This window comes from Phodopus roborovskii, unplaced genomic scaffold (assembly GCF_943737965.1).
Source record: "Phodopus roborovskii unplaced genomic scaffold, PHOROB, whole genome shotgun sequence".
Classification (NCBI taxonomy): Eukaryota; Metazoa; Chordata; class Mammalia; order Rodentia; family Cricetidae; genus Phodopus; species Phodopus roborovskii.
The window spans coordinates 10999536-11026496 of record NW_026125444.1 but is presented as its reverse complement, the minus strand read 5'-3'; the positions used below and the strand labels follow the sequence as shown (position 1 = coordinate 11026496).

General features: G+C 35.8%; 1 protein-coding gene across 1 annotated transcript in view; it reads left to right on the top strand.

The window, feature by feature from the left end:
* The window catches only part of Slc13a1 (solute carrier family 13 member 1), a 77733-nt gene extending 51191 nt beyond the window's left edge, over positions 1 to 26542 (top strand). Inside the window, exons 8-15 of the mRNA XM_051175761.1 lie at positions 8639 to 8758; positions 12801 to 12899; positions 13309 to 13410; positions 16109 to 16215; positions 17766 to 17875; positions 23210 to 23371; positions 24631 to 24768; positions 26358 to 26542. Of these exons, the coding sequence (XP_051031718.1) occupies positions 8639 to 8758; positions 12801 to 12899; positions 13309 to 13410; positions 16109 to 16215; positions 17766 to 17875; positions 23210 to 23371; positions 24631 to 24768; positions 26358 to 26495 (976 nt within the window). The 3' untranslated portion in view covers positions 26496 to 26542. The remainder of the gene's footprint in view (positions 1 to 8638; positions 8759 to 12800; positions 12900 to 13308; positions 13411 to 16108; positions 16216 to 17765; positions 17876 to 23209; positions 23372 to 24630; positions 24769 to 26357) is intronic.
* The last annotated feature ends 419 nt before the right edge of the window (positions 26543 to 26961 follow it).

Here is a 26961-nt window from a genome sequence, read left to right as displayed (position 1 = left end):
TACCAGTCAAAACTTAGAAGAGCAACATACTGTAATAAAGGTTATAAAAACATAACATGAATACTTTTTTTTTGAAAGAGTTGAGGCAAATATGAGTATGTTAGATTATGATTGATTGGTGACAGCAGTTCTGCAAAAAATGAAACTATGGCCAAGGGTGGACTGCTATTGTAAGATTCATGGGCCAAGGGACAGTCGAAAAATTCATTTGTACCTGCCTTGGTTTCAAAGTTTACATGGCTTTATTGTTTTGGCTAATCAGAGATGAGGAGAGTAAATTTATCCTTCCCAACACAGTATTAATTCCCTTCTACAACCACCATGGCTCTCACTTTAAAATAGCATTAATCTCTTAGGAACACATTCCCTGAAACCTATCAGAGAAGAGATGTGGGGACCAGAAAAATGTCTAAGCAGGTAAAGGTGTTTGCCACCAAGCCTAGAAACCTGAATTTAATCCTTGGGAGCCATGTGATAGAAGGTGAAAGGCAACTGCTGTAGAATGTTCTATAACCTCCATATGTGTTCTGGGACAAGAACACACACACACACACACATGCACACACACACACACACACACACACACACACATGCACACACACACACAAATATATCCCTTATACATAAATGCATAATCATTTTTAATTAAGAAAGTAGACATCATAGAATTTGGAACATATGTCAACTCAGATTTTAATCTTGTCATATCAGCTTAATCTCTTTGGTCATCAGGGGTTTTTAATCTAAATGGGAGAATATTAGAATTTATTGTCAGAAAATTAAAGGTGCAGTGCATATGTGGTACTGCATAGATCCTGGGGATGGCAGCATTGTCAACTACTCTGGTTCGTTGTCACCTCTCTCCCTCTCTCTCTCCATTTCTCTCTCTCTTCCCCCTTCTCTCTTCATTCTTTGAGATTTTCAAACACCTTGTTTTGGCCATATTCATACTCATTTCCCAACTTCAACTTCTCCATATGTACGTGGCACATTCTTGCCCACACAGTTTGCTGTCCTTTAAATTTTTCCTTATCAAGGCCAGTTTGTGCTGCCCAATTATTCTTGGATGTGTGGTCAAGCATGGTTAATTCTCAGAGGCTATACTCCTGTGAAAATTGACCGTTCTCTCCCAGAAGTTGGCAATTGGCAATAGTTCCCCTGCTAGGGACAGGACTTCATCCCCACTCCCCTCTTCATACTGGGTTTTAGTCTAGCTTGAACTTGCACAGGTCTTGCACATGCTGTCAAACTGCTTGGTGCTCATATGTACTCCCTTGTTCTTGCTGTTAGAAATTATGCCTGGCTTTTGAAAACAAAAAAGCAGTCAACACTTTTGAACTTCTATTAAAAATAAGTATCTCTTAGTGTCCTCAAATCCAAAGCTGAGAATTAACTATGCCTTGCACAATCAAAAAAGTTCTAAATCAAAAGGATTATAATAAAAAAGGATTATAATTGGTGTAGGCACCAACTCATTATGACTGTTAATGATCCAAATCTTTTACAAGGCTATAGATTTCCATAACTGTATCCCTTTTTTAAAAAGGTTATTTCTGTGCCTCAACGTTATCCATCTTGTTAATAGCTGGTCATAAAAACTGCAACAAACAATGGTATCTTATTCACTATCAACATTCATATCAACAAGCTTTAGGTCCAAGCATGTGTGTTTTAGATTTTAAAAAATGTAGCTGTTTTAAATGCCCTTAAAAGACAAAGATTTCGTGCAAGTTTATGGATATTTTGTGATATACACAGAATTTTCAAGCTTTACCAAGGACCTGTAGTTGAAGATACAGTGGCTAGTGATAAATGGTTTTGTTTTAAGTTAAAAGTTCTCCTGGGTTGAAAATCCCACTTGACTACGCAATCTCTGACCTTAAATAATACATTTAGTCCCTGAGACTTAGGGCTTTCCCCTGTGGAATAGGAGTATAATGCCATGATCAGGGGATTTCATTGGATTTGAAAATTCTTATCCTATGTGCTCATCCCTGCCCCTTTTCCTTACCTCTCCAATCTAGGTGAGCCTAAGCATGCACTGCATTTCAGCTCCACATGTAAATCCTCATTTCACTCCTAATTTATCATTCCCTCCCTGGCTCAGAATGTCACCTGTGCACTAATGGCTATCTATTTTATATCTGTATGTCTACCTTCTCCTCTTAACTCTAGACTCGTGTATATAGGGGGTCCATCAAACATTATCACTTAGAAAAATAAGGGTATATTGAGTTATTCTGAATCAGCTCCCTTCATGACCTGTTCCTCAGCCAACGTGCCCCTCAAACTTCACCATCTTAATATATGACACATTTACTCCGTATCTATGGGAATACTTCTTGTATTCATGGATTGGTAGAGTTAATATGGTAAAAATGGCCATCCTGCCAAAAGCGATCTGTTCACTAAATATAATTCTCATAAAAATTCCAATGCAACTATTCATAGAATTTCTAGTTCAAAAATCGTAAAATTCATAAGGAATCACAAAGGACACTGAACACACAAAGCAGTCCTGAACAACTACAACAAAACATTGCTGGAGGTATCACCATACCTTACCTCAAGCTATACTCCAGAGTCACAGTAATAAGAAACAACATGGAGCTGACAAAAAATTAGACACATTGGTCATTGGTATATAACTAAGGACCCAGACAAAAGTCCACCCACATACAACTATCTGATTCTTGACAAAGACACCAAAAATACACATTATAGGAAAGACAGATCCTTTAAAAAAATTTTAATTAAAATATATAATTACATCAGTTTCTCCCTTCCTTTCCTCCCCCCAAACCTTCTCATATTTATGGCCTCTATTTCTTTAATTACATATACATAATATATAGTAATTATATTCATAATATATACTATATAAGCATATATATATATATATATATATATATATATATGCGAACTGCTTGGTCAATATAATGTTACTTGTATTCATATTAGTTCAGGGCTGATCATGTATTGGATAACCAATTGGAGGCTCTCTCCTGGGAGAGACTTTTTAGTGGCAGGCATACCTTGGAAGAAACCAATAGCTATCTACATGGACCACAGGGCCACTCAACAAGAGTGGTACTGCAAACTTATACCACTACTCAGGGTTAGTGAAGTCATGGATATTGGAGGAGAAGCTACCATGGCCACTTTACTAAGCCAGCATAATTCCTAATTATATTATATATACTTATTCTTTTACCCACATGTGAGACAGAACTTTTCACAAGTACTGCTTGGAAAACTGGGTAGTGATTGATATTCAGACAAATGAAATTTGTTCATACTCTCTTCCATGTACCCATTTATAAGAAAATCAATTTACAAATGGATAAAGCCTCTTGCTTTCTTTTTATCTTTACTACCACCAACTAAAACTTTAAATTCACACATTAAAACTTCTTTAATATTATATTTCTATACTATACATGTTATATATAATACATAACTTTTTGTTATATATTAAAATTTTTATATATTTCTATACAATATATAACATTATATCTATTAAAAATTATTTACTTATTGCCTGTATGTCATACTTTAGTGTGAATTTCTTATAAAATTCATTAAGTTTATTCATTGCATTCATTAAGAATATGAAGAGCCATGGGAAAATGAATGCTTTGGGAAAATAAATTTTTATAGTATACTAATTGGAATATTTATTCTAGGTATCTGTTACAGTGATGTTCATAGAGCCATATTCCTATGTAATTATTTATAGCCTTCTTTACTACTCAAGAAAAGAAATAACAACATCAAATTTAGCTTTACAGGGTTACATTATTTTATTTCTAAATAAACTACCCCCCACGTAAAACTCTTGATAAGCTTCTTTTCAGTCAAATATGCTCTATAGAAATCTATCCCAATGGGAGCGGGAAGCATTGCGGCCTGATTTCAAGGTGTTCTGACAAATGGTAAAAGTGAAGTGAGGCTTGGGTCAGCATTACTCTGATCCTAATCCATATAGTTCATCCAAGTGCCAAAGGGCTAGACAGAAAAACAAAGGCCATTCTGTAACTTAATATAACTGATGGAATTTGCAGCTCAGATGTTTTGTTTTCCAACTAAAAGCAATAGAACCTCCTTGACAAGGTAAAATTTTTTCTTTTCACCTAGTTCTACAAATTTTTAGACATTTTAAAAGTTATTATTTTCTACTTTCTAATTGTACAAAAATAAACCAACCCTTGAATTTCTTCAAGGTAGATAAAATATCAACTATCATTAAGTTGATAATGCTAGCTTCAGAGGTCAGGAGATTCAAGAGTTTTTGTAAACTCAAAGAAAATGTTAGAAGAAATTACAAGTATAAAGCTATGAACACATAATTATTTTTGTTAAAAGTATAGATTTATTAGAAGCCATGGGGGCAGCATAATCAAGGTGCCCCTGGGTCTTAACATCACTTAGAAGTTGTCTTCAAGGAAAAACTGAAGTATGTAACTTTCCTACATACATGCAATGTAAATCATTTCACTTATTCGTATGTTTTATTTAATTTTTTTGATACAATTTATTTTTATCATATTTTCTTTCTCTCAGATCCTCCCTACTTCTTTACCTACCCAACTTCTAGCTCTTTCTGTTTCTCAAAAACAAGAAAAAAAAATCAAAAGAAGAAACAAAAAAAAACCCCAATAATACAAAAGAATACTCAAAGTAAACAAAAAGTCCACAGAAAAAATATCCAAATTATGGAGTCTGTTTGTGTTGGACAACTACTCCTGGACCTGAGGCCACTCTCAGGTGTGGCTGACAGTTCATCAGAAAAAAACTGATTTTCCCTTTCCCAGCAGGAACAAACTGCAAATAGCTTCTTTGTTAGTGGTGGAACCCTGTGTCCACCCCAAACAGAATGGCCAAGATCAAAATTTATATGATTTTTTTTCTATTATTAAAAGTAGATTTTTTAAATTATAAAGCTATTAGATGATGACTAGAGAAAGCTCTGCCTTAATTATTAAACCATAGCTATTAATCTATGTATTTCTACATGGTTTTATCTTACTGGAGAATGATTGACTTTCATCCTTTCTTGCCAGGATCATATTGTGACTCCTCCCTACCTACTCCTCCCAGAATTCTCCTCATCTCCTAGACCCACCTATCTTGCTGTCTTATTGGCCAACAGTGTTTTATTGATCAACCAATTAGACAAACTTATACAGAAGGACAACCCCATCATCTCCTCTTTTCTGTCTAAATAAAAAGCAAGGTTATTAATTTTAACATAGTAAAATTATATATAGCAAAATAGTTACCAAGAACTATACTTACAATATTTAGTCCATTAACATTTAGCAAGATTTAAAGAAAATATTCTATCACCTATCCTATCTTTTTGAGTCTAAAGTCTTATATGTAACACCTTTTATCATAACTAAGAAAACTGTAGTCATAACTATCTGTCTCTGCTCCATCAAGGACCTTACAAGGATAATATATAAATCTAGAGTTGACAAAGATATCTCAATGCCTGGCCAGTCACCCATAGTTCCTCTGTAACATTGGAGTATTTTTCTTCAGCCCATAGGCCACAGTGTGTCTGGCTGACTTCTCAACAAAGCAGGAAATTTCAAAATGTTTCACCTGTATTGGAAGTTTTTCAGTAATTTTTCTTTGTGTCCTACAGAGTGTCTGGCAGACTCTTCCATGAAGTAGGAACCCTGCAGGACTGTCCATCTTGTTTCAGCAGTCAATTTCCTGAGGGTCCTGCATGTCTACTTTATACAGCATACAGTCAAACAGTCTAGGCAAGAGCAATGTCTTGCCCAGATGGCCTTTTCTGCCATGTTGAAGGCAAGCTCCATAACCTAACTAACCTAACTATAAGTTTTGACTATTATAGGTGACTACAATCTGTGTTTAATTATACATTTTTAAAATGAGCTGTATAACCACAATACCTAAATAATAGGAGAAATATACATATAATAAAATTGACCTTAAATTTGTATCAGTAAACCAAAATCCATTGCAATACAGTGTTTATTTCTATATCATATTTCCCCTTTTTTCTTTAAAAAGAAATTGATTATGATCCTTAATCATGTATAACTAACCAAATTTAAATGAAAACATACATTTATAAATATTTTTTGGGATTTCAGGCATTATTCTCTCCAAACTACTTTCTGCTGTTTGGGGATACTGTCATGGGGATCAGGCCAAATCCTCGCTGTAGTAGTCCCTGCTGTCTTGGATGTTGGATCAACGGGACCATTGCTTCAGGGGGTCTGGCTTGATCAAACCATAATAGTCTGGATAGAATCCACAGCTTTTAATTTTCTGTGGAAACAAGAGCAAAACCTTTTTTCCAAAGTAACCTGTCCTTAGACTTAAATTTTGAAGTCAAAGCATTTTCAAAATATGTAAATTGGATTAATCCAGCAGCATTTATTATCAAATGTATTTTAGTAGCTGTAGCTCCTTCCTCAGCAATCAAAAAATTTAAAGACAACACTATAACATACTCTATCCAGACTCTCTGTGTACTTTCTATCTCTACTTGACTTTTTTATTACTCTCTTTCTTTTCCTTTTATAAGATATGGTTTCTCTGTGTCCTGGAATTCACTCTGTACACCAAGCTGGCCTTGAAATCACAGAGATAAGATAACCTATCTGCACGATAAGCTGGTACAATAGTGGCACAAAGTTTGTGGAAGAAACCAACCCAGATCTGACTTTATTTAATGCCCATGCCATGGGATGGAACCCATACCTTGACATTGCTTGATTGGCCAAAAACACAAGATAGCCCAGGGACTACAGTAATACCAAATAGTATGGTTCTACTAAAGGAGCATCATAGTAAAATGACTCCTAGCAACATTTTGCTGTATCATAGATTTGTGCCTTGTTCAGCCATCATCAGAGAAGTTTACTTCTTCAGCAGATGGGGAAAAACACAGAGACTCACAGCCAGACTGTGCAGAAAGTGAGAGGCCTTGGAACATTCAGTGCTAAGTGGGATGCCTACATGAAAATTTATGATTTTTTTAAAAGTTATAACCTTACTATATGATACAGACAGCCTGGAAACTTGAAATCATCCTGTTGTAGCCTATCAAGTGCTAACTTATAAGCAGGCCTCTAAGATTGGCTATATAATTTTTCTTGAGTAACAAAATGCAAACTCTTATTGAAATATGTTATATGACTATTCCTGAGGAGATCTGAACAAATGTTCACTCAGCCCAAATAGGGTACCCCAAAAAGGTAATAAACTATTCTATTACAGTTCCAGTTGGAGAAGCATATTGGAGTTACTTACAGGAAAATGGTTGAGGGGTGACATACAGAAATTTGGATTGGTCAATTGTAGCTAAATCACTCAAAAGCTCACCCTAGCAAAAGTGACAACTCTGAAATGCTACAATCCCAGAGATCTCTGCTGGACTTACATGTAGCTCACTAGGTCCCAGAACATCTTTCTGGCAATTGCCTTTTGATTATAACCTTGGACAGTGGCTTTGTGGCTTGGTTTCAGCTTCCTGAACTTGTGTAATTTGTTTACTTCCTTGGTCTTATGAACTTCACTCCTCCCTCCAGGAAGTTATACTTCAATTCTGGAGAAATTGCTATGCAATAAACTATAACAAAAATCAAAAACCTTCATTTTCCAAAAGCTATCAGCATTTTGTCATTTCCAAAAGCACTAAAAATAGGTTGTAAAATTTTTGGATATTTATATTTCCAACTCTCATTTGTTATCACATCAGGGACAAATTTATCAAAACTAATTATTTTTCAGTTTTTTTCCTCTATAGTTACAGTGTTCCTCTATAGTTACAAAGTGATTGTGATATGATAATTTATTTAGTATTTAGGCCATATTTAAAGTAATGAATGTAAGGTCACCAAAAAAAAAAGATGTTTGTTATCTTTGCATGTTTGATTGCTGATGTTTTGTTATTATGTTAATTTGAAAGCAAAATAAGTAGAAGATAAAGAAAAATCAGACTTCTTACACAGAATATTTCTGGTCCAGAGTATCTCATGAGACTGGGCCCAAACCTGGATAGAATGGCCTCTCATATAGCCAAGATGGTACCATGTTTTTGTTAAGACAAAACAAAACTGAAAAACAGCTAGAGGAGACAGTCTAATGAGGATACCTAGTACCATTGGGGAATGGTAAACAATAGTAAGTGAGGATACCTATTACCAATGGGGAATGGTAACTAATAGTGAGTGAGGATACCTATTACCCATGGGGAATGGTACCCAATAGTGAGTTATTCCCACCTCACCTGATCTCAGCCCAGCTGATTCTCCTTGGTCATTCCTAGTCTGTTAGATTGAATAAGAGCAGCAAAATGTACCCCTTTTTGTATTTAACAAATTTAAGCTATAATGATAGATGTTGTCACAAGTGTTTCACTAGAGATTGATTAAAAAGAATAAAAATGAAGCATAACCCTCCTACTTTGGTGGGGTGCAGTATAACTATGCAGTTACAGAATGAGGGCAGGAGATACTTGTGAGTACACTCCAGGGCAGCCTTCTCTGTCCACAGCACATGAAAGCTGTAGACTGCTGCTCCTAGCTTCGTGACTGTCAGTGAAGATTCATCATGTCTCTCCTCCCTAACCCAGCTTTCTCTTTTCATATAGACGTTACCCTGATTGCCGTTGCCTCAACTTTGGGTCCTGGTTTTTGTTTTCCTTCCCGGTTGCCATAATCCTTCTCCTATTGTCCTGGATCTGGCTTCAGTGGCTTTTCTTAGGATTCAAGTAAGTAGATATTTTACTTTAATGTGATAAAGTTATCTATGTTCCATGCTTTTAGCTTTGAATCCAGTGTTCTTTTTCCCCTATGCTACACAAAGCACATTTCCATATTTTTCACACTCAAAACTTTAAGATACATGAACATATTTTTAGGTTAGACTGGGATAATTTAAAAAATGTTGGCATTGGCAGAGTCTATAAAATACAGTGGGGTGCCCTCTGAATTTTAAGCAAGTGATATAGTAACTTCTCAAAAGGCATTAGAAACTGATTACATTGTGGTCCCAATCTAACTATCACAAGTAGAGTTGTGAGAGGCCATGACCTGTGCTTGTTTTAGGATAAATGCCGTTAGATTATCAAGTTACTTTCAACTATTAACACATAGGTTTTCCTGTTTTATGCTAGTTTCAAAGTTGATAACACCTTCAACATGTAAAGTGGCATAGTCTTTGAAGATTCCCTGTGGGGTGCTGTTGGACTAGTTATTGGGCAAAGTGAGATGTCTTTATGACCCTTCTACTGCTCTGAGGACACACTGTGACCATGACCATGGCAACTCTTATAAAAGAAAGCATTTAATTGTGGACTCCCTTACAGTTTCAGAGGTTAGTTTATTATCTATATGGTGGGAAGCATGCATGGTGCTAGAGAAGTAGCTGAGAGCTACTTCCTACTCTGTAGGCTGAGGAGAGAGAGAGAGAGAGAGAGAGAGAGAGAGAGAGAGAGAGAGAGAGAGAGAGAGAGAGAGAGAGAATGAGCATGGCATAGGCTTTTGAAATCTCAAAGCCCACCTCCAGTAACACATTTCCTCCAATAAAGTCACACATCCTTATTCTAATACTTTCAAGGAGTACTACTCCCTGGAAACTAAATAGTCAAAGATGAGAGCCTATAGTGGCTGTGGTAGTTAAATGTAATCAGCCCCATAAACTCATAGGGAATGGCAATAGTAGGAGGTGTGTCTTCGTTCCCACCTGTAACAAGGAATGTCCTAGTTGCAGGAACTGTGTCCCTGTGGGGACAGGCTTTGAGATTTCCTATGCTCAAGATATCTCCCAGTATCAGTCCATTTCCTGTTGCCTTCCGACCAAGGTGCAGCCAGCACCATGCCTTCCTGCATCACTATGCTCCCTGCTGTAACGATAATGTACTAACCTCTGAAAGTGTAAGCTGCCACTTCAAGTAAATGTTTTCATTTATAATAGTTGCTATGGTCATGGTATCTCTTCACAATAAATATCCTAACTAAGACAGGACCATTATTATTCAAACCACAAGAGGTAACCCCGGCTTCTCACAGGACAGATGAATAATCTCTGCATATACTGCCCACGATCAGTCTCAGCATCTTACACTGTAAACAGTGGAATTTACTCATAAGTTTGATAAGATCACATCCCATACCAGGATGTCAACATTTAAGAGTCCAAATTGAACACGTAACAACCAAAGGAAGATATTCTGATCAATAAAGAACCACAAATCCCACTAAAATATCAAATTCCCAATTTCAAGAGAGTTCCAGGACACTGCTTTTCTAGGATTGAAGCTGGTAGTTTGGTAAGTACTCAGTAGTTGTATGACTGAGATGACAGCCACTATGAAAACCATAAAGGATTAATCAACACAATCTAAAATATGGCCTGCACTTTCATCTTTGAATACTTCATTAGGAATTAGGTATATTACAAGTCATGATAATAGTTTCCTGAATAATATAATATTTAAAATTCATTTTTATAGTTTAATTTAAATGATCTCAAGGACCAATGAGTCAAGCAGCATGCTATTCTCTAAGGTAGCTAAGCCGAACTCGGCCACTAGGACTTCTTTTGGTGTCTTAACTGTGGCTGTAGTTTCCAGGTCTAGCAAGGTAATGGCTGACATTTCCCCCTCTCTATTTTTCATCTTGCTTTTCTTTCTAACTGTCCAATTGCGCTAGTAGTTGGAAGATAGGACTGATGGTTTAAAAAAAAAAAAACAAAAAACGTTCTATCCAGATTGTGGGAGCAGCATGTGGCAGTCCTCCTGCTGAAGCAAATGTGTGGAATGTCACTGACTTCAGCAGGTGGCCTTCAGTATGACAGGCCAACTGCATACTAAGCACCCTTTCCTGGAAATCCAAGCTTTTGGGGTCTAATTCAATTGCATAGGTAGCAAGATTGGAATCAGGAAGAACAATTCCAGTGCTAGACATGTACACACTATGCAGTGACTAGCCCATTGCTGACTTCCATTCTTTGTTGCTACTTTTAATGACTTTAAACAAATACATATGCAACTTTTGTTATTATTTTAATACAGGATGTCACTGAGGAAAAAAATAAGATGATAAAGACTAGGCATATTAGATTACGTTCCCAACAAGGAACCGAAAAATCCCTCAGAAATGCACTCATTAGGCCAAGTCCGTGAATCCTGATCAGTGTTATATTTTAACAGTCCACTTGCTGGCCATTACTGGTTAGACATGGCAGTTCCATGTTCCAGTCAATTTTTCAGACGTCTTTTCAGAGTGTTTACCTCTAAAGGCTCTAAACTGACAAACAGAAATTAGCTGCCACTCCCCTGACAGGCTACCATACATTCTGATTAGTGTTCTGGCTGTTAGCACAGTGAACTCACTCTTTATAAACAACCCCAACATACAAGAAGCTCATCCATCAGTCCTCTGCATTTATTTCAATGGAAAGGTAGACACATCCTCATATGCTTCATCAGTTCCCTTGTTCGATATTAACATGCATTTGCAGCACAGCAAATTCTACTTGACCTAACTGTTTACCATCTGCAGCTGAGCAGACAAAGGATGCATGCAGTGTAAGGAAAAGTTTTGTCTTTGACTATTGTTCTCTCTTCTACAGATAGCTCTCAGGGAGGTCCTCAGATTTGTTTCTTTGTGATTAGAGATAAAATGTAAGATTTGCATCAGAAACTTAATTGAAAGAAAAATTTCATTCTGATCACAAATGAAACAATATCCAACCAGTTTCAGTCAGAGGTTATCATGTTTGCATGAGGATAACTGTGAATATTTAGGATAGATGCCTTAAGAATCACAGAAATTCTGTTCACCCACGGACAAGCAGATCTCTATGAGTTCAAGGCCAGCCTGGTTTGCATAGTGAGTTCCAGGACAGCCAGGACTATGTAGAGAGAACTATCTTAAACAAACAGACAGGCAACAATAACAAAAAGAATCAAGGAAATTCTCTGCTCTTTCAAAAGGGAAAAGTGGAACAATGTTTTATGGCCAGGCACAAGCTTTATCTATGTTGGTAATGACTTTCTCTCTGCTCTGTCTTCCTGCTCCCTCTCTCCCAAACTATAACTTTACAGGATTGTTTCTGTGTTTGCTGTGCACACAGAAGGCCCTAACTGGGCTAGTCATCGTAATTCCAAGAGCCAATCCCTAAGAATCTATTTCCTCATCTGATTCTTCCTCCAGAAGGATTAAAAAAATATTATGCCTAGAGTAATATCCCATAAAAATGCTCAAAATTTTAAAGATACTAGACTTTGAGACAAATAACAAATGACAGTGAGAGACTACAAAAGCAAGCAGCTAAAGGCAAAAATGTAGTGGTATTTAGGCCAAAGGGAACATCTATGTACTGTCCTGTCCCTGCCCTCCATGTCTACATAAAAGTTTGCAACTTCCATATGTACAGTAGCAACTTAGAAACCAAGATGCCCAACAAATGTACATTTTACTGTAATATACATGTCAAGTATTTACTGCACATCTATAATTATCATGGTATAGAGACCGGTAAAGATGAGTGGCCTGTGGAAATATGTGTGTAATACAAATGACCTGTAAAGGGGAGTAGATGGATAGATGTCTTGGAAAGCAATGCAAAACTCAGACATCTAGAAGAGAATAGTCAATGAAAGACTCATGGTCACAAGGTAAGGGTTCCTGGTGTCAGCAGAGACCCACAATTATATATTTATACAGCCTTCAGGAAAGCTCTTCCATAAAGGGGGGGTGGAATAATTACAAATTTCCTTAACTCTAAAGCTTTCTTATCTTTTCCAGCTTTAAGGAGATGTTCAAATGTGGCAAAACCAAAACACTCAAAGAAAAAGCATGTGCTGAGGTGATCAAGCAAGAATATGAAAAACTTGGGCCAATTAGGTAAGATGGGCATGAGTACTCCCTCTCCCCCCCACACACACACACCACATGAATGCGTGCAAACACAAGCAGTTAATGTTAAAAAAAAAAAAATCATGAACTTGACAGCAAGGGAGCCATAGCACTTGAACTAAGACCACAAACCTGAAAAGTTCAGGGACTCTAAGCCACTAAAATTAAATAATACCACTGCCCAATTAAAATTTGCTAGGTAGAAAAAAACCAAAACCACACTTCAGAGACTAAGGATAAAGGGTCTTTTCTAAGGGCGTCCACACTCGCATTCTCTAAATAAGAACAAATCATGTTCCCACAGCGGCCATGGCCTCTTAAGATCAGCTTGACAACAGCTCATAAGTTTCACCAATGCTGAGAAAATAAGAAATGACAGCAGCGGGTTTTTTGACAGGTATCAAGAAATCGTGACCTTGGTGATCTTCATCGTAATGGCCTTGCTCTGGTTCAGTCGGGATCCTGGCTTTGTCACTGGCTGGTCCGTCCTGTTTTCAGAGTAAGTATTCAGGGTAGTGTGCCACCCCTTCCTGTTCTGTGCTGTGTCTCTGCTAAACACTTCCTACAACTGCTGAAAAACTGCGTGAGATATTTAGTCCATTTCTTTGGAAAAAAATATTTTTTTATGTCTAATCTCCTGTGGTGAGGTGTTAAGTATAAGGAAAGAAAGCAGAAAGGGTGGCCATTATACCTTGTATGAAAAGCAGGGTCCATGAGACAGTGGGGCTATTCCCTCAGGGCAAAGTTAGAGATTTGAGCTGCATATAGACCAGGATCTACACTGGCTAGGAGGGCAGCTGTGAAAACCATGTAGACCAGGGCCTATGCTGGTTAGGAGGGGAGCCGTGAGAGCCGCCCTGGTAGCACTGTGCTCCACAATCTGTTTATTCTGGACAAGTCACTGCGCTCTAGCTCCTTTTACCTGGAAGATGGAAGTTAAGGTAGCACGGAGAACACTGCATGTCTTTTCTAATAAAAATTGTGTGAAATAAATGCTACGTAGTGTGTTCTCGGTCTATTTTTGACCCATATACTCTGGTTCCTAAATCCAGGAGAGTTTCCCCTTGCATTTCTGTCTCACACTCCCAGCAAGGATTCACACAGTCTGGGAGCACAAATTGAAACTGTTTTGAGTCTGACATAATTTGGCCTGATAGAAGATAGACACACCACCTTCCCTCAGCCTGACTTTTCTGTTTTCACAGGCATTGACAATAATATATTTTTTAAGGTGCAAAGCAGGGATTCAAATTTCTTGCTACTACCTTGCCTCAAGCAATGCACGAGGTGGGATAGTTTAAAACATCAGCTTGGGTTTCTTGATTCCTTTAGGCAAAGAACTTCTCATTTTGGGAGGTCCAAAGCAAAAGTGTGATTTATTTATTTAAAACAAGCTATTGTTTAATAGAACATTGGTACTTTGCATTTTTCTAATAGGATTTAGAGCAAAATAAATAAATAAATAAATAGCTTCACCTCCCTTTAAGATTGAACCTCCAGTATTATTAAGTCTCCTCTCTCTAACTCGCTCACACGTTTGCTCTTGGTCTCTCTAATACATTGTAAATTAGATGGAATAATAACAAATACAAACTAGGAGAAAGTCCCCATAGACTTCTCACTACAACCAGAATCTATTTTTTTCTTCCTTATGCAAGGATACCATCATTCAGGAGATGCTTTTGTTTGTGGCAGGAAAACAGTGTTTGCTATGAGCAGGTGCTTCTGCTAGCTGTCACCTAGCATTGTGAGAGACAATAATAGGAAAGGGGAAGGAGGACAGAGCTTGAAAATATAAATAAAACAAACACAAGGCAAGTGAAAATCTGTATAGGCTAAATATTTGGTAGTGCTAAGATAACCCCAGTTCATAATGAATCAAAACTCAAAGTAATAATGAAATAATTATAATGTAAAATGTTTTAACTAAAGTACGTATTCTGTAAAAAAAATTACTCTGTGCAGGTTTTAGGTAGTTACAATTTCCTAGCCTGGTATGATATATTAAGATTTATTGCTACCACCTAATGTTTGCATTCCATCTGTTTGAATCTGGACTGATTTCAATATGTCTTTTCATATAAAACAAAATCCAGTTACATGACACCTGGCTCAGTTTAGCAAAAGCTTAGCCAAAAATTGTAACTAAAATAGAATAACAAGGAAAAAATATATTTACAAGTATTGGTCAGGTTTTGAGAAGTAATTATACCACTATAGGTTTTTTGTCAAGAAGGTAAAAAAAAATCCCTGTATCTAAGATAAATTTTTAAAAAATATATCAAATTCAGAAAAAACAATGTACTTCTTGATTATTTAATATTTTACACATAAACTACAAGAGTATAGAAAATAAGTAGATTGAGATATAAGATAGAAAAACAAGCCTTATGATGTACATATTTCATCAGGCTACAAAAGTGCACGTAGTTGATGCTACTGACTTCTCAAGCTATATTCTAATTATTTGTGTCTGTTTCATTTGTATAATGTCCAGGTGCCTCTTAACTGCTGAGGCTTCCGGGAACCTATCTTTTTGCTAGAACGGTCTGGCAATTCTTAGCTCCATCTGTTCCCGAATTATTCTTAATTTGTACAGGGATCATTTGTGAGCATCTCATATGCCATTCTGATAATTAATCTTCTTAAGTTTCTAGAGGACAAAGCATCAAATGGGTTGATTTCCTTTGTATGTGTGTCTGGTACCCACTGCAAAAGCAGGTGTTTCATCCTAGAAACTGAATCAATTTGCTTTCACAGTTTATACAAGAGTTTGAGGGGACACTAACAACAGCATGTCTCGCGAAATCCAATAGAATGACATTATAAATCAATTACATGGGTCTTTGCCAAACTCCAGCAACCCTTTAAAGTTCAATTCTCTGACATTATAATGAAAGGCAATATTTCAAAGAGAAAATTGGTTAACAAATCTGAAGTTTACCTGAATATTCTGCTCTATTGGTCTAATAAAGTATAATCTGTTTATTCAGTATTGATAATATAAGAAATGTATTGAATTATTAGGAATGCATTCTGAAATGATTGGTCCTTATAAGTTACATCAATAAGACTGTCCAGAGTAAAGACCTATATTTATTATCACTTCTATTTAAGTATTTTTAACATACTTAATTGACATCTCATATAAGTTCTTCATCCCATCTTTAATACACACATTTGTTGATATTTTTCAGGTACCCTGGTTATGTCACAGATTCAACTGTTGCTTTAGTTGCAGGACTACTTTTCTTTCTAATTCCAGCTAAGAAATTGACAAAAACTACATCTTCTGGAGAAATTGGTTGAGTATCATTTCTAACACCAAATTTATAGAAGATCTTTTGAAGAATTTAAAATTCCATAAGCTTCAGTTAGCACATAGGATATTAAAAATGGCCATGCTAGCTCAACATCTATCATATCATATCTCACTTACACCCTGAAATCCCTATTCAACCAGCATTTATCTCTACCTACAGGAAGACTCACTAGAGTTTACAGAAGTGAGAAATAGATTTCCTTCTATACCCAGGTTCCAGCTCTTCAATGAGTAATACCACCTCCCCTGCCAAAATCAAAATATCGACTAACAAGGGAAAAAAATTAGGAATCACTTCTTCATGATGAGAACTCTGTAATTTTTTTGAGGAACTTGTAAAGGATGAATTTCATGAGAAAGATTACTTATAGTTTTGCAGAAGTCCTTGAAGAAAAAGAAAACAAGCCCCATGTAGACATAACCTGGGGTCACCATTGGAAAAGTTACTCAATAGGAATACACACTGCACTTACAGCCCATGGACAGAGAAGTGCACATGTGCAGGAACACATGTTCTCCTACATGCATTTCTTACACACAATTCACACATGCCTGTGCTTTATAGTTATATCAATTTTAGGGGGCTGAATTCTTATGTTACATACATAGGGCAAATGAGTTATAATAGTTTGGAAACAGGTTCATGTCGGCTGCTGACGTAAATAGCCTCACACCAGTCAACATAGAGAAGGGGAGGCTCATTTGCCTTACAGTCCTGAGGTACAATCCATTACTGGGAAGATATCAAGGCAGGAACTGCAATTATGTCACATCCACAGACAAGAGCAAAAAGAAAAATATACATTCATGATTTTGAAACTTCCTCTATTCTAATAAAATTCAGGGCTTCCACATCAATGAACAGTCAAGATAGTCCCCCACTAACATATCTAAAGGCCAAGCCAATCAAGGTAATTCTTCATCAAGCCTACCTTCTCGGCTGATTCTCGGTCATGTCCACTTGACAGCTGAGTTCAATGCACTGTCCTATAGTAAGAGTAGAAAAATGAGACAATGAATGAATGGCATTACTAATGACAACATCATAAAAATGTACCTAAACACACTTTAAATATTATCTGGAGGATTTGTCCAAGTTACTTTCTGAAATTTTATTAAAGTATTTTATATGTATGAGTGTTTCCTGGTGCCTGTGTATGTACACTATTTGGATCCCTTGTGCCTGTAGAGGCCAGAAGAGAGTATCAGATCTGGAACTGAAATTACAGACAGTTGTGAGTCACCATGTAGATGATAGGAATTGGACCCATGTCCTCTGAAAGAGCAGCCAGTGGATATAAGTGCTGAGCCATCTTTCCAGCACCTAAGTAATAGCATTTTTAATTATTATGATACAATAGTCCTCCTAAGATCAGTGGAAATTCAAAGTCTAAGTCAAATCTCTGCCTTGAAAATGGTATCATAATATTGTAAGCTTCTTGTAAAATGACTATTCAGGGTACAGATAAAATTGTCATATTTTCTTATTTTCAACAATATTTAATTGTAGGTTTTTTTTTTTTGTTTTGCAGTTGCTTTTGATTACTCTCCCCTGATTACTTGGAAAGAATTCCAGTCATTCATGCCCTGGGACATAGCCATTCTTGTTGGTGGAGGTTTTGCCCTGGCAGATGGCTGTCAGGTAATGCTCAGTGTGTAAGATATTTAACAATTAGCTAGGCGATTGAAAAGAAGAACACAGACACATTCAGGCTTTGGGCATATTCACCTTTATCCTCTCATTTTAATGCTGAATTCATATAGACATGTAGTATCCCACGCAGATGTCGTGAGTTCATAGTTCAAGAACTTTTATAGGCTGCAAGCATAAACAATACTGTTACAGTGTCTCAGTGTGTCAAAGGAAATACTGTGAAGAAGATTAAAATTCTTAATCCATTATATTATATTAGAAGAATAGTTTAGTAAGAGGAACAACTGAGATTAAAAAATGTGATTCCTATTGGAATATGTTTATTTGGTTGCTTCTTATATTTTTATGTTGTTTCATATGGAATTTGTGGGTTCTTGGGTTTCAGTTCTATGAGCCTTCATTCTGTCATTGTCAAATATGGAGAATGAAAAATAATGCCACAATTGAATATATCTAGTGAATGAAGTCCACTGTCAGAAAGAAATGAAAAGATCATGAGTTAGACAGATAGCCAGTTCATCAATCTAGCCACCAGCAGACAGATATAAAGAAAGGTTTTTATCCCTTCTAATAGCTCTGGTCATTGTAGGTTTCTTAGAAAAATTATCTTCTCTAAAGATTTTTGGGCATATGTATATACAAGCATCATCAAATGGACTCAGTAGGACATATATACATATATATATATATATATATATATATATATATATATATATATAGTTGAAGAAGAGACCATGAATTTAGTAGGGGAGACATGTGAGAAGTTGGGGAAGAGAAGCTTGAGAATTGTGTAAATATAGCGTCAATGTCTGAAGCTCTCAAAATTTTTTTTGAAAAAGCAAATAATATTTTTTCCTTCTGTCTGAATACAAAGCACTTACTTGTGGGTTTCATAGCCATCTATTAAACACTCAGAGTGATATGCATCCATATGCATACTCAGTCACAAACAGGAGAATGACAGGGGAGGAATTGTGACAAGTCGCCTGGCTTCTTAGAAGTCATGTACCTATCTATCTATCTATTATCTATCTACTTATTTCAGTTCTCAGGACAAATTTCTATTTTTTCTTCTTGATAATTTGTTAGGAAAATATTATTTGCTTCTAACTTTATTAATAGTTTATGCATAGTGTTTAGATTCTGAACTTTTAACAATAGAATTTGGTAATAACTGTAAGTCTTAGAAGTTGTCTCAATTCAGAGACCCTTTCGCAAAATTGCTTTAGGCTGAGATTTGCCTTGCCTCATAATCTGTCCAGATGAAAATGGTAGAAATATAAGACAATAATAATTTTCTTTTCTACTATTTCAGCAGTAATGAGATCTGAATTCTCAGAATAAATCACTGGCATCTATATGTCTGCTTATTTGAAGTGTGAGGAAAGCAGAATCAGAAAGTCTGACATTCATAAGAATTTTGTTCATCTCTCCTCAAAATATGTCTAGACTGGACTCTAGACACTCAAAGTGGCTTTGAAAGCATCGACCAGACCCTAGAACAGCAAAATCTGAGGAAATGAAAAGGTGTGGATTTAGTCTGATGCATATGGCTCTCTCAGTGGAAGAATTAGAAAAATCATGGAGGGAAGAAAATTCATTACAGAAATTCTATTAACCAGAATCTGCATTCTGCAAGAATTTCCAGGAAAAATAAAAACTCCTCCTGAGTAACCAACTGAAGTCCTCAGCTTCCCACAAGAAAAAAAGTCTGTACACAAATAAGACGCTAAAAATTGGTTTTCCAAAATATTACAAAAAAAAAAACTTCAAAAACTTTTGTTTAAAGTCATAATTTGTCTGGCAAATCTCTCAAGCCAGAGAATATTTCTACTTCCAAAAGAAAGAAAGAAAAAGAAAATGAAAATCATGAGATAGCAATTATGTGCTATTTACCTCATGCTGGGACCGCCTCTTAAAAGCCCCTGATTTAAGATGATTGATGTCTCACAAAGTGTTAGACTCTCCAACTCAACCCAGAAAATACTTTTTTTTCCCTGTTGTTGGTTCTTTTTTTTTTTTCAAATTCCTCAAATGTTTTTTCTAAGTTATAACTGTGAAATATTAAATACTGCTTTCTTAAATACTCCTAAACTCCCAAGAACACAATAATAATTGTGACAAAAAAATCCTTCTGGTCTTTAAAGATAAAAACTGCATAGCACAGTAGCAGTAAATGGTTTCATGAAAATAGATGAACGACATGAGTCAGAACATGGAAGTGTCCTCCAGAATTTAGGTGATTTAGGAATAAGATCCTGAAAGGGAGAAATAATTGGAAGCAACCAATTATATTGTAAGCACATGAGAAGCCAGAGCTGGATATTAAAAAATGGTTTAAAAAGATTCCCCAGTTATGTGATTTCTTAAAATACCATCCCCATTTATAAAATTGGTTTATTCTATAGCAAAGTTGATGTATCATCTCCATCAACAATCCTTGCTTACCACCAAGAGCTTTAAATCACCCATTTAATAGTCTCTTTAAATAAAAAATGAGTATGTAGACAAAAGTTATCAGGAAGTTGGGGAAAGCCCCATATGCAATTACCAAAAACAAAAATAAATAAATAAATAAATAAATAAATAAAATAAAGTGAAATATAGAACAAAAAGAAATGTAACAAGGAAAAGGCAAAAAGAATGAATAAAGAAGAAAACACACTAAATTTTGTCATTGATACCTCAAAGAGATGTTAGAAATATTAAAAATATGAAAAGTAAAGGAAATATTATTTTAAAAGAATCACAAAATGATTCTCTAAAACTTAGAATTATGATATCATCAATATATTTAAAAGACAGCAACGTTGTTAAAAGGTAAAATTGAACATATGTCAGAAGTACAACAAAAGGATAAATAGCAGTAAACACTAAAAGATGATTGCCCAGTGCCAAGTGGTCCACCTACAACTTACACACTTAAGCAACAGTAACACTCTCAGAATCCTGTAGATTTATACGTGCATATGTGTGTAAATGCATTCATGTATGTGAGTCTGTGTATATGTGTATCACAATAATAAAGAAGGAGACATGAATTTGAGAGGGAAGGTTTGCAAAGAAGAGAGAGGGGTAAGTGACATAACTATATTTTAATTAAAACTAAAGTAAAATTGGGAAAGGATAACGAACTATAGCAAATGATCCCTGAAAGTATAGTCTTGAGGTGGAGGTAGCATCATAATGGATTCCAGGAAGGATCACAAACAAGTGATGCATTCCTCTCACATCTCAATCAGACCTAGATAAAGCAGACTCTTCATTCATCTTCTAGGAAGCCCTTGAACTTTAGTTTTTATACTTCTACCTGCTATATTCATTACACACATATGTATAAATCCATAAAGCTAATATTTATATTCATATATGGCCCATTGGATAAATACCTCCTCTACAAGCTTGAGGAACAGAATTCAAATCCCCAGGAACGTGCAAATGGCAGGTGGATGTAGTGGCCCTCTGTAATTCCAGAGCAAGACAGATAGATAGATTGATTAGCTGTATCAGTGGACTCTAAATTCAGCTTACAGAACTTGCCCCACAGACAGCATGAAGAGCAATCAGGGGAGATTCTTGCCATCAAACTCAAGCTTACACACACACACACACACACACACACACACACACACTTGTGCCCAGACATGCAACACAAGCATGTACTTGTACAAACATACATGTGCTAAAATACAAATGAATAAAATAGTTAATTCTGTACATGAATCAAAACAATAAACAATACAACTGAAATCTAGTACCCATTCTGTTATGTTTGTATTCACTTTGGAACTGAGTTTACTGCTTATAATCAATTTTTTATGGTGCATAGCCTAATTTGTCAAAATCTCACAAAAGGTAGACTTTTCCTACTCTTCCGAGGGAAAAAACAGAATAGACTACCTATTAATTGAGTGCAGACAATTTTTTTGGACTGCATAAGCTAAAAAAAATCCTGCAAAAGACAGAGAAAATAGATTAATTGCTTAGCATTGCTGAACAATTTCATTGATTTCAAAGCTATAATTCTCGAAATCAGAACTAGGAAAGTGGTGTGAAGTGAAATAGAATTTTCAGACCTGTAGAGGCTCTGCAAACATGCCTTCTACATGATAATCTCAGCACATATGGAAAGATGTGTTCCTCCAAATGAGTGGAATATAGGATGGGTTCCCACAAAGCAGAGTGCTAAGACAAGGGGAGTGCTAAGTGGGTTCAAAATGAATCTAGTCCAGATGGAGCAGAAGGAGGGTCTATTCCAAGGCAGACATCTTGAGGGACCATGAAGGAAACAAACCTACTTTCTTCTCATGTTTGTTTGCTTCTTGGATAGGTCTCCAGATAATTTGAAGAGCATGGTGAATTACTGGGAGGAACTAAGCAAGCAGAATAATGTTTTCTTTGGAAAATAGGAAAAGTAAATATGATCTTAGCTGGATAAATGGCTCATCAATGGACAATATTTATATAATTATAGCAGTAAATATCAAATATTCATTTAACCAAAGTATTGCTATATAATGAGGAATTAAGAGGCAGAAAATATCACATATGATGAATGGCATTAGAAAACATAATCCTCAGGTAACATATTAGGCAATCAGAAATAATGTTTCAAGTTGAAATTTTAAGGAGAAGCTTAACTGTATTAATACCTAAATATCACTGCAAATAGCTAATAACAGTTGAAAGTTCTTTCTTCTGGGGGATACAGTTTAGGAGAAATATTCTTAAATCTCTATAGTCCATTTTGACTTATCAAGACATTTGCATAAGTTAATTACATAAAATTAACATTTAATAGAGAAAGGCAAAGAGACAATTAAACTTTTAAAGCAAGACAATCATGTTGGAATAATTCTGAAAACTTGTCCATGTCAAAACTATCCATGTTTTCCAAAACACAAGAATATGGGAAATGATATTTTAGAAACTAACTTTGTTAGTGTGTGTGTGTGTGATTAAACTGGGCTTTATTAAAATGAATGATGGAATGTGTGACAGTTGCATAATTTGTTCTATATGTGAGACTCCTAGCAGTGGAATCAGAACATGTCCCTAATGCTTGGGCTGGCTGTGGGAACCTATGCCTCATACTGGAGTTTGTCTTACCTCAACTTGATATGCCATGCTTTGTGAAACTCATGGGAAACCGCCCCTTTCTGAACAGAAACAAAAGAGTGGATGGAGATGGGAGGCAGAGAAGGTGGGGGTAGGGAACAGAAGAGGAGGGAGGGAGAACTGTGGTCAGGTTGAAAGTAAGTAAAAAGTAATTAATAAAAAATGAATTATATGAATAATAAATACTGAAAATTTGTTTTGTAGGTATCAGGACTATCTAGCTGGATAGGAAGTAAACTATCTCCTTTAGGTTCATTACCAATTTGGCTAATAATTCTGATATCTTCTTTGATGGTCACGTCTTTGACAGAGGTAGCCAGCAACCCAGCTACCATCACCATTCTTTTCCCAATATTATCTCCTTTGGTGAGTATTACATTTATATTGTTTTCCTCTAGAGATTTTTTGTTGTTGTTGTTGTTTTTTGTTTGTTTGTTTTTTTGACTGCAAGTTCTCATCCTGTGGTACAGAGTTTCTTTTGGCCCAAATGGACATTCTATAAGCAACTTATATGTTTTTCTCTTGTTTTGGGGGTTTTGTTTGTTTGGTTTGGTTTGGTTTGGTTTGGTTTTTTGTTTGTTTTGTTTGTTTGTTTGTTTTTTGTTTTGTTTTTTAAAGACAGGGTCTCTCTATAGCTCTTAAGTTTTTGTGAAGTTCTTCCTATAAAAGATGTATAGATTAATGAGAGATAGTCTTAGCCTTGAGGCCTAGATATCTTAGACAATTCACTGATGCCTAGGAAATATCTGAGACAATTTGATAAGAGATGGGGAAAAGAGCCCCCTACCCATTTCCATGCTCCATAGCAATTACATGAGATAGCTTTGAAATGTTTTTCTGATTCAGGTGGGTTATTTTGGCGCAAAGAAAGCACTTTAAGAATTGTTTTAAATATATAAGAATGGTCTTTTGAAAATGCTTTCCAGCCACTCCATGGGGTTATTTGCTCATACACGTGAATACTGATTCAAATTAGAAAAGAAAATATATGCTGTTTATCAATTGCTTATTGGCAAGAAATCACAGGCAAATGTCATCTCAGATTTCTGCTTTCTGTTTTTATTTAGTGAAATAAAGCTGTTAGAAAAGTATGTGACAAGTTCCACATAATAACAAATCTCCTTAAGTTATGATCACTAAGGATTTTTAAATTTCTCACAGAAGTGATGGGTTAGCTATACCCTGAAAATCTCTAGAGCCATAGAGCCTTCCCCAGATGTTCTTGGTTGTTAGCTGCACACTTGACAATTTCTTTTGGTGTCTCTCACCTCTGTGACATCATCTATTATTTTGAGCTATACTAGTCATCTTACAATATTCTAAACTGTTTGAGAATATACAAAGTTGCTATATTATATAGTATATTATGTGCATGTATATAACACTGATTAAACAATAAATAAATTTAGTTTTAAGTAGTTTCTGACATAAGTGATACTTTACTTTCTAAATGAATTATAAAAGTCTACATAACAATAACCATAAAAATAAAAGACACTTTAAAACACTCTGAAAAGGTATAAATTATGCATGATTTTATATTATCAGGTTTCAACATAATTCTAGGGAAGTATTTTACAGTAAATTTGCTCATTTATTCAACTCTCTTTTGGCTTTTCCCATAGGCTGAAGCCATTCATGTGAACCCTCTTTATATTTTGCTACCTTCCACGCTCTGTACATCATTTGCATTCCTTCTACCAGTTGCAAATCCACCAAATGCTATTGTTTTTTCATATGGCCACCTGAAAGTCATTGACATGGTAAGTCATCAGCTAAAAGCACACAAAATCATCCAACAGGCCAAATAGGGACTGCCTTGAACTGGAATCCACCACTGGGAAAATTAGAGTTTGAAGTCTGTTTCTAAAACTGTGTGCATGACTGGTCACAGAATTATTTTTAAAAAGCAGACATTCTAGAAGTGGACAGGCCGTAAGAATTTATGGTCATAAATAGAGATATGGAATGCATGAGCACTGGTCTGGGGAAAAGGAAAAGTGCACAGAAGTTCTTAACATGACTCCTTAAACTTATGTCAAGATTAGGATCCAATCTAAGGCAATAGATCAAAAAACTCCATAAATCAAAACACTATGGTTCTTTATCACAAATGCTTATGCCACATTTGCTATGATGAAGATTCTGTCCAGTGGCTGAAGAAAAAAATCTCTTTGTTGTGGCTTCTAACACCTGTGGTGCCCCTGAGAGAAACAAAGGCAAATTTAAGTGGTAGAACACACATGCTGTCTCCAAATACAAAAATAGTGATAGCTGAGAACCAATTTGAGAAGATTCTAGTCTTAACCCAATCTCTATCACCAACTTCCAACCCAAACGAGAATATAGTCAGTCAATTCTGGGACTTATCTACATCCATGAAGTTACAAGGTGAGTTCCTGCTCCTTCTTCCCACCCTAATTGCTGTCCCTGCACCACCCCCCAAAAAAATAAAACTTCTGGAAATATTTCTATGTATTAGGCATATTAACATTTTGTTGGAAAATAGAATTTGTTTAATATAAAATATACCATATATGCTTGTGTGTGTGTGTGTAAAGACTTAAGGAATAAATTAATAAATATGTAGCTTCCATGGACAGAGTAAAGGATATACATAGTAATCCTGCTAAACACTTCCCTTTTGCTTTAAAAAGCCATGCAGAGAATTCAGGAGCAGCCAGGGAACAAACCATGGCTATGACTATTTATGACTTTGTAGGCCATAGAGTCTCTGTCACAATTACCCACCTACAGCATTGTATCATATAACCAGCCAAAGATATTCTATAAACAAATGAGCAAGGTTATAGTCTAGGGAAAACAAAAACAAAAACAAAATAAAAAATGGTAGTAACAAAGGCAATTTATAAGCAGCAGCTGGCAATCTCTGATATGTAAAATGAACTAGTTTGAGATTATTCAACAGACACTAGAATTATTATGTAAAACTTTCAAAACTAACAACACTAAGAAAGAGGAATAGAAGTGCCATTACAAAATTTCAGTTAAAGAATACTTGCATGGAAAACCAATAATGCTAAGTAATCCCAAAGAATACAGTTATTACACGGTATTCTGAAACCTATCCAGTGAGAAATAAGATCATCAATCTCCAATTATAACTTAACATACAAGGGCAGGTTGACTTTGCATATGATTTTGGTACTACCAAAATCATAATTAGGGACAAATTCTCACTTGAAATGAAAGGGATAATATTGCTAGTTGATGATAATCACAGCTTATACAGGTCATTGAGATCAGGTTTGTGCTTTGTGAGATGCAATTCTGAAAACTTTGTAGGATTTTCCCCCTGGGAGACTGACATTTATGTTTTTTCCTGTTCTAGGTTAAAGCTGGACTTGGAGTAAATGTTTTGGGTGTTGTTGTGGTGATGCTGGGCGTGTTCACCTGGATGGAATCTATGTTTAACCTCAAAGAATACCCTTCCTGGGCTCCTGACTTTGTTAATCAGACCATGCCATGACAAACACAATTGCTACCTACTTCATGGTGACTTTGGGACTTGCTAAGAATTTGTTGTAAGGTATAGCTGTATATAACTGTCACATATAAATCAGTGATAGAGTCACTGACATCCCAGTGCATGCCTCACACTCATTGTCTTAAAGACTATATATGTCTTCTGAAACACAATGGAAGAGCGTCTAGTCTACATGCCTTCTACCAGAAACCTAAGGTTAAAATTTTGTTGACAGGCATCTATGTGCTCTTTCTCCATGAACATGATGCTAATGAACTTCAAAGAAGTTAGGCCATTTGCCACATCTTATACTTGGAATTCAGTGTAACATCTCAAACATCAATTTATTATTTGAAAATCTTCTTATGAAACTAAAAGCCGAAAATAAAGTATAAAAGTAAATGTAATACTTGAATAAGTCACTTCTATAGTGTTTGTCAAGGGACTGCTAAAGAATCAAGTCATGGTC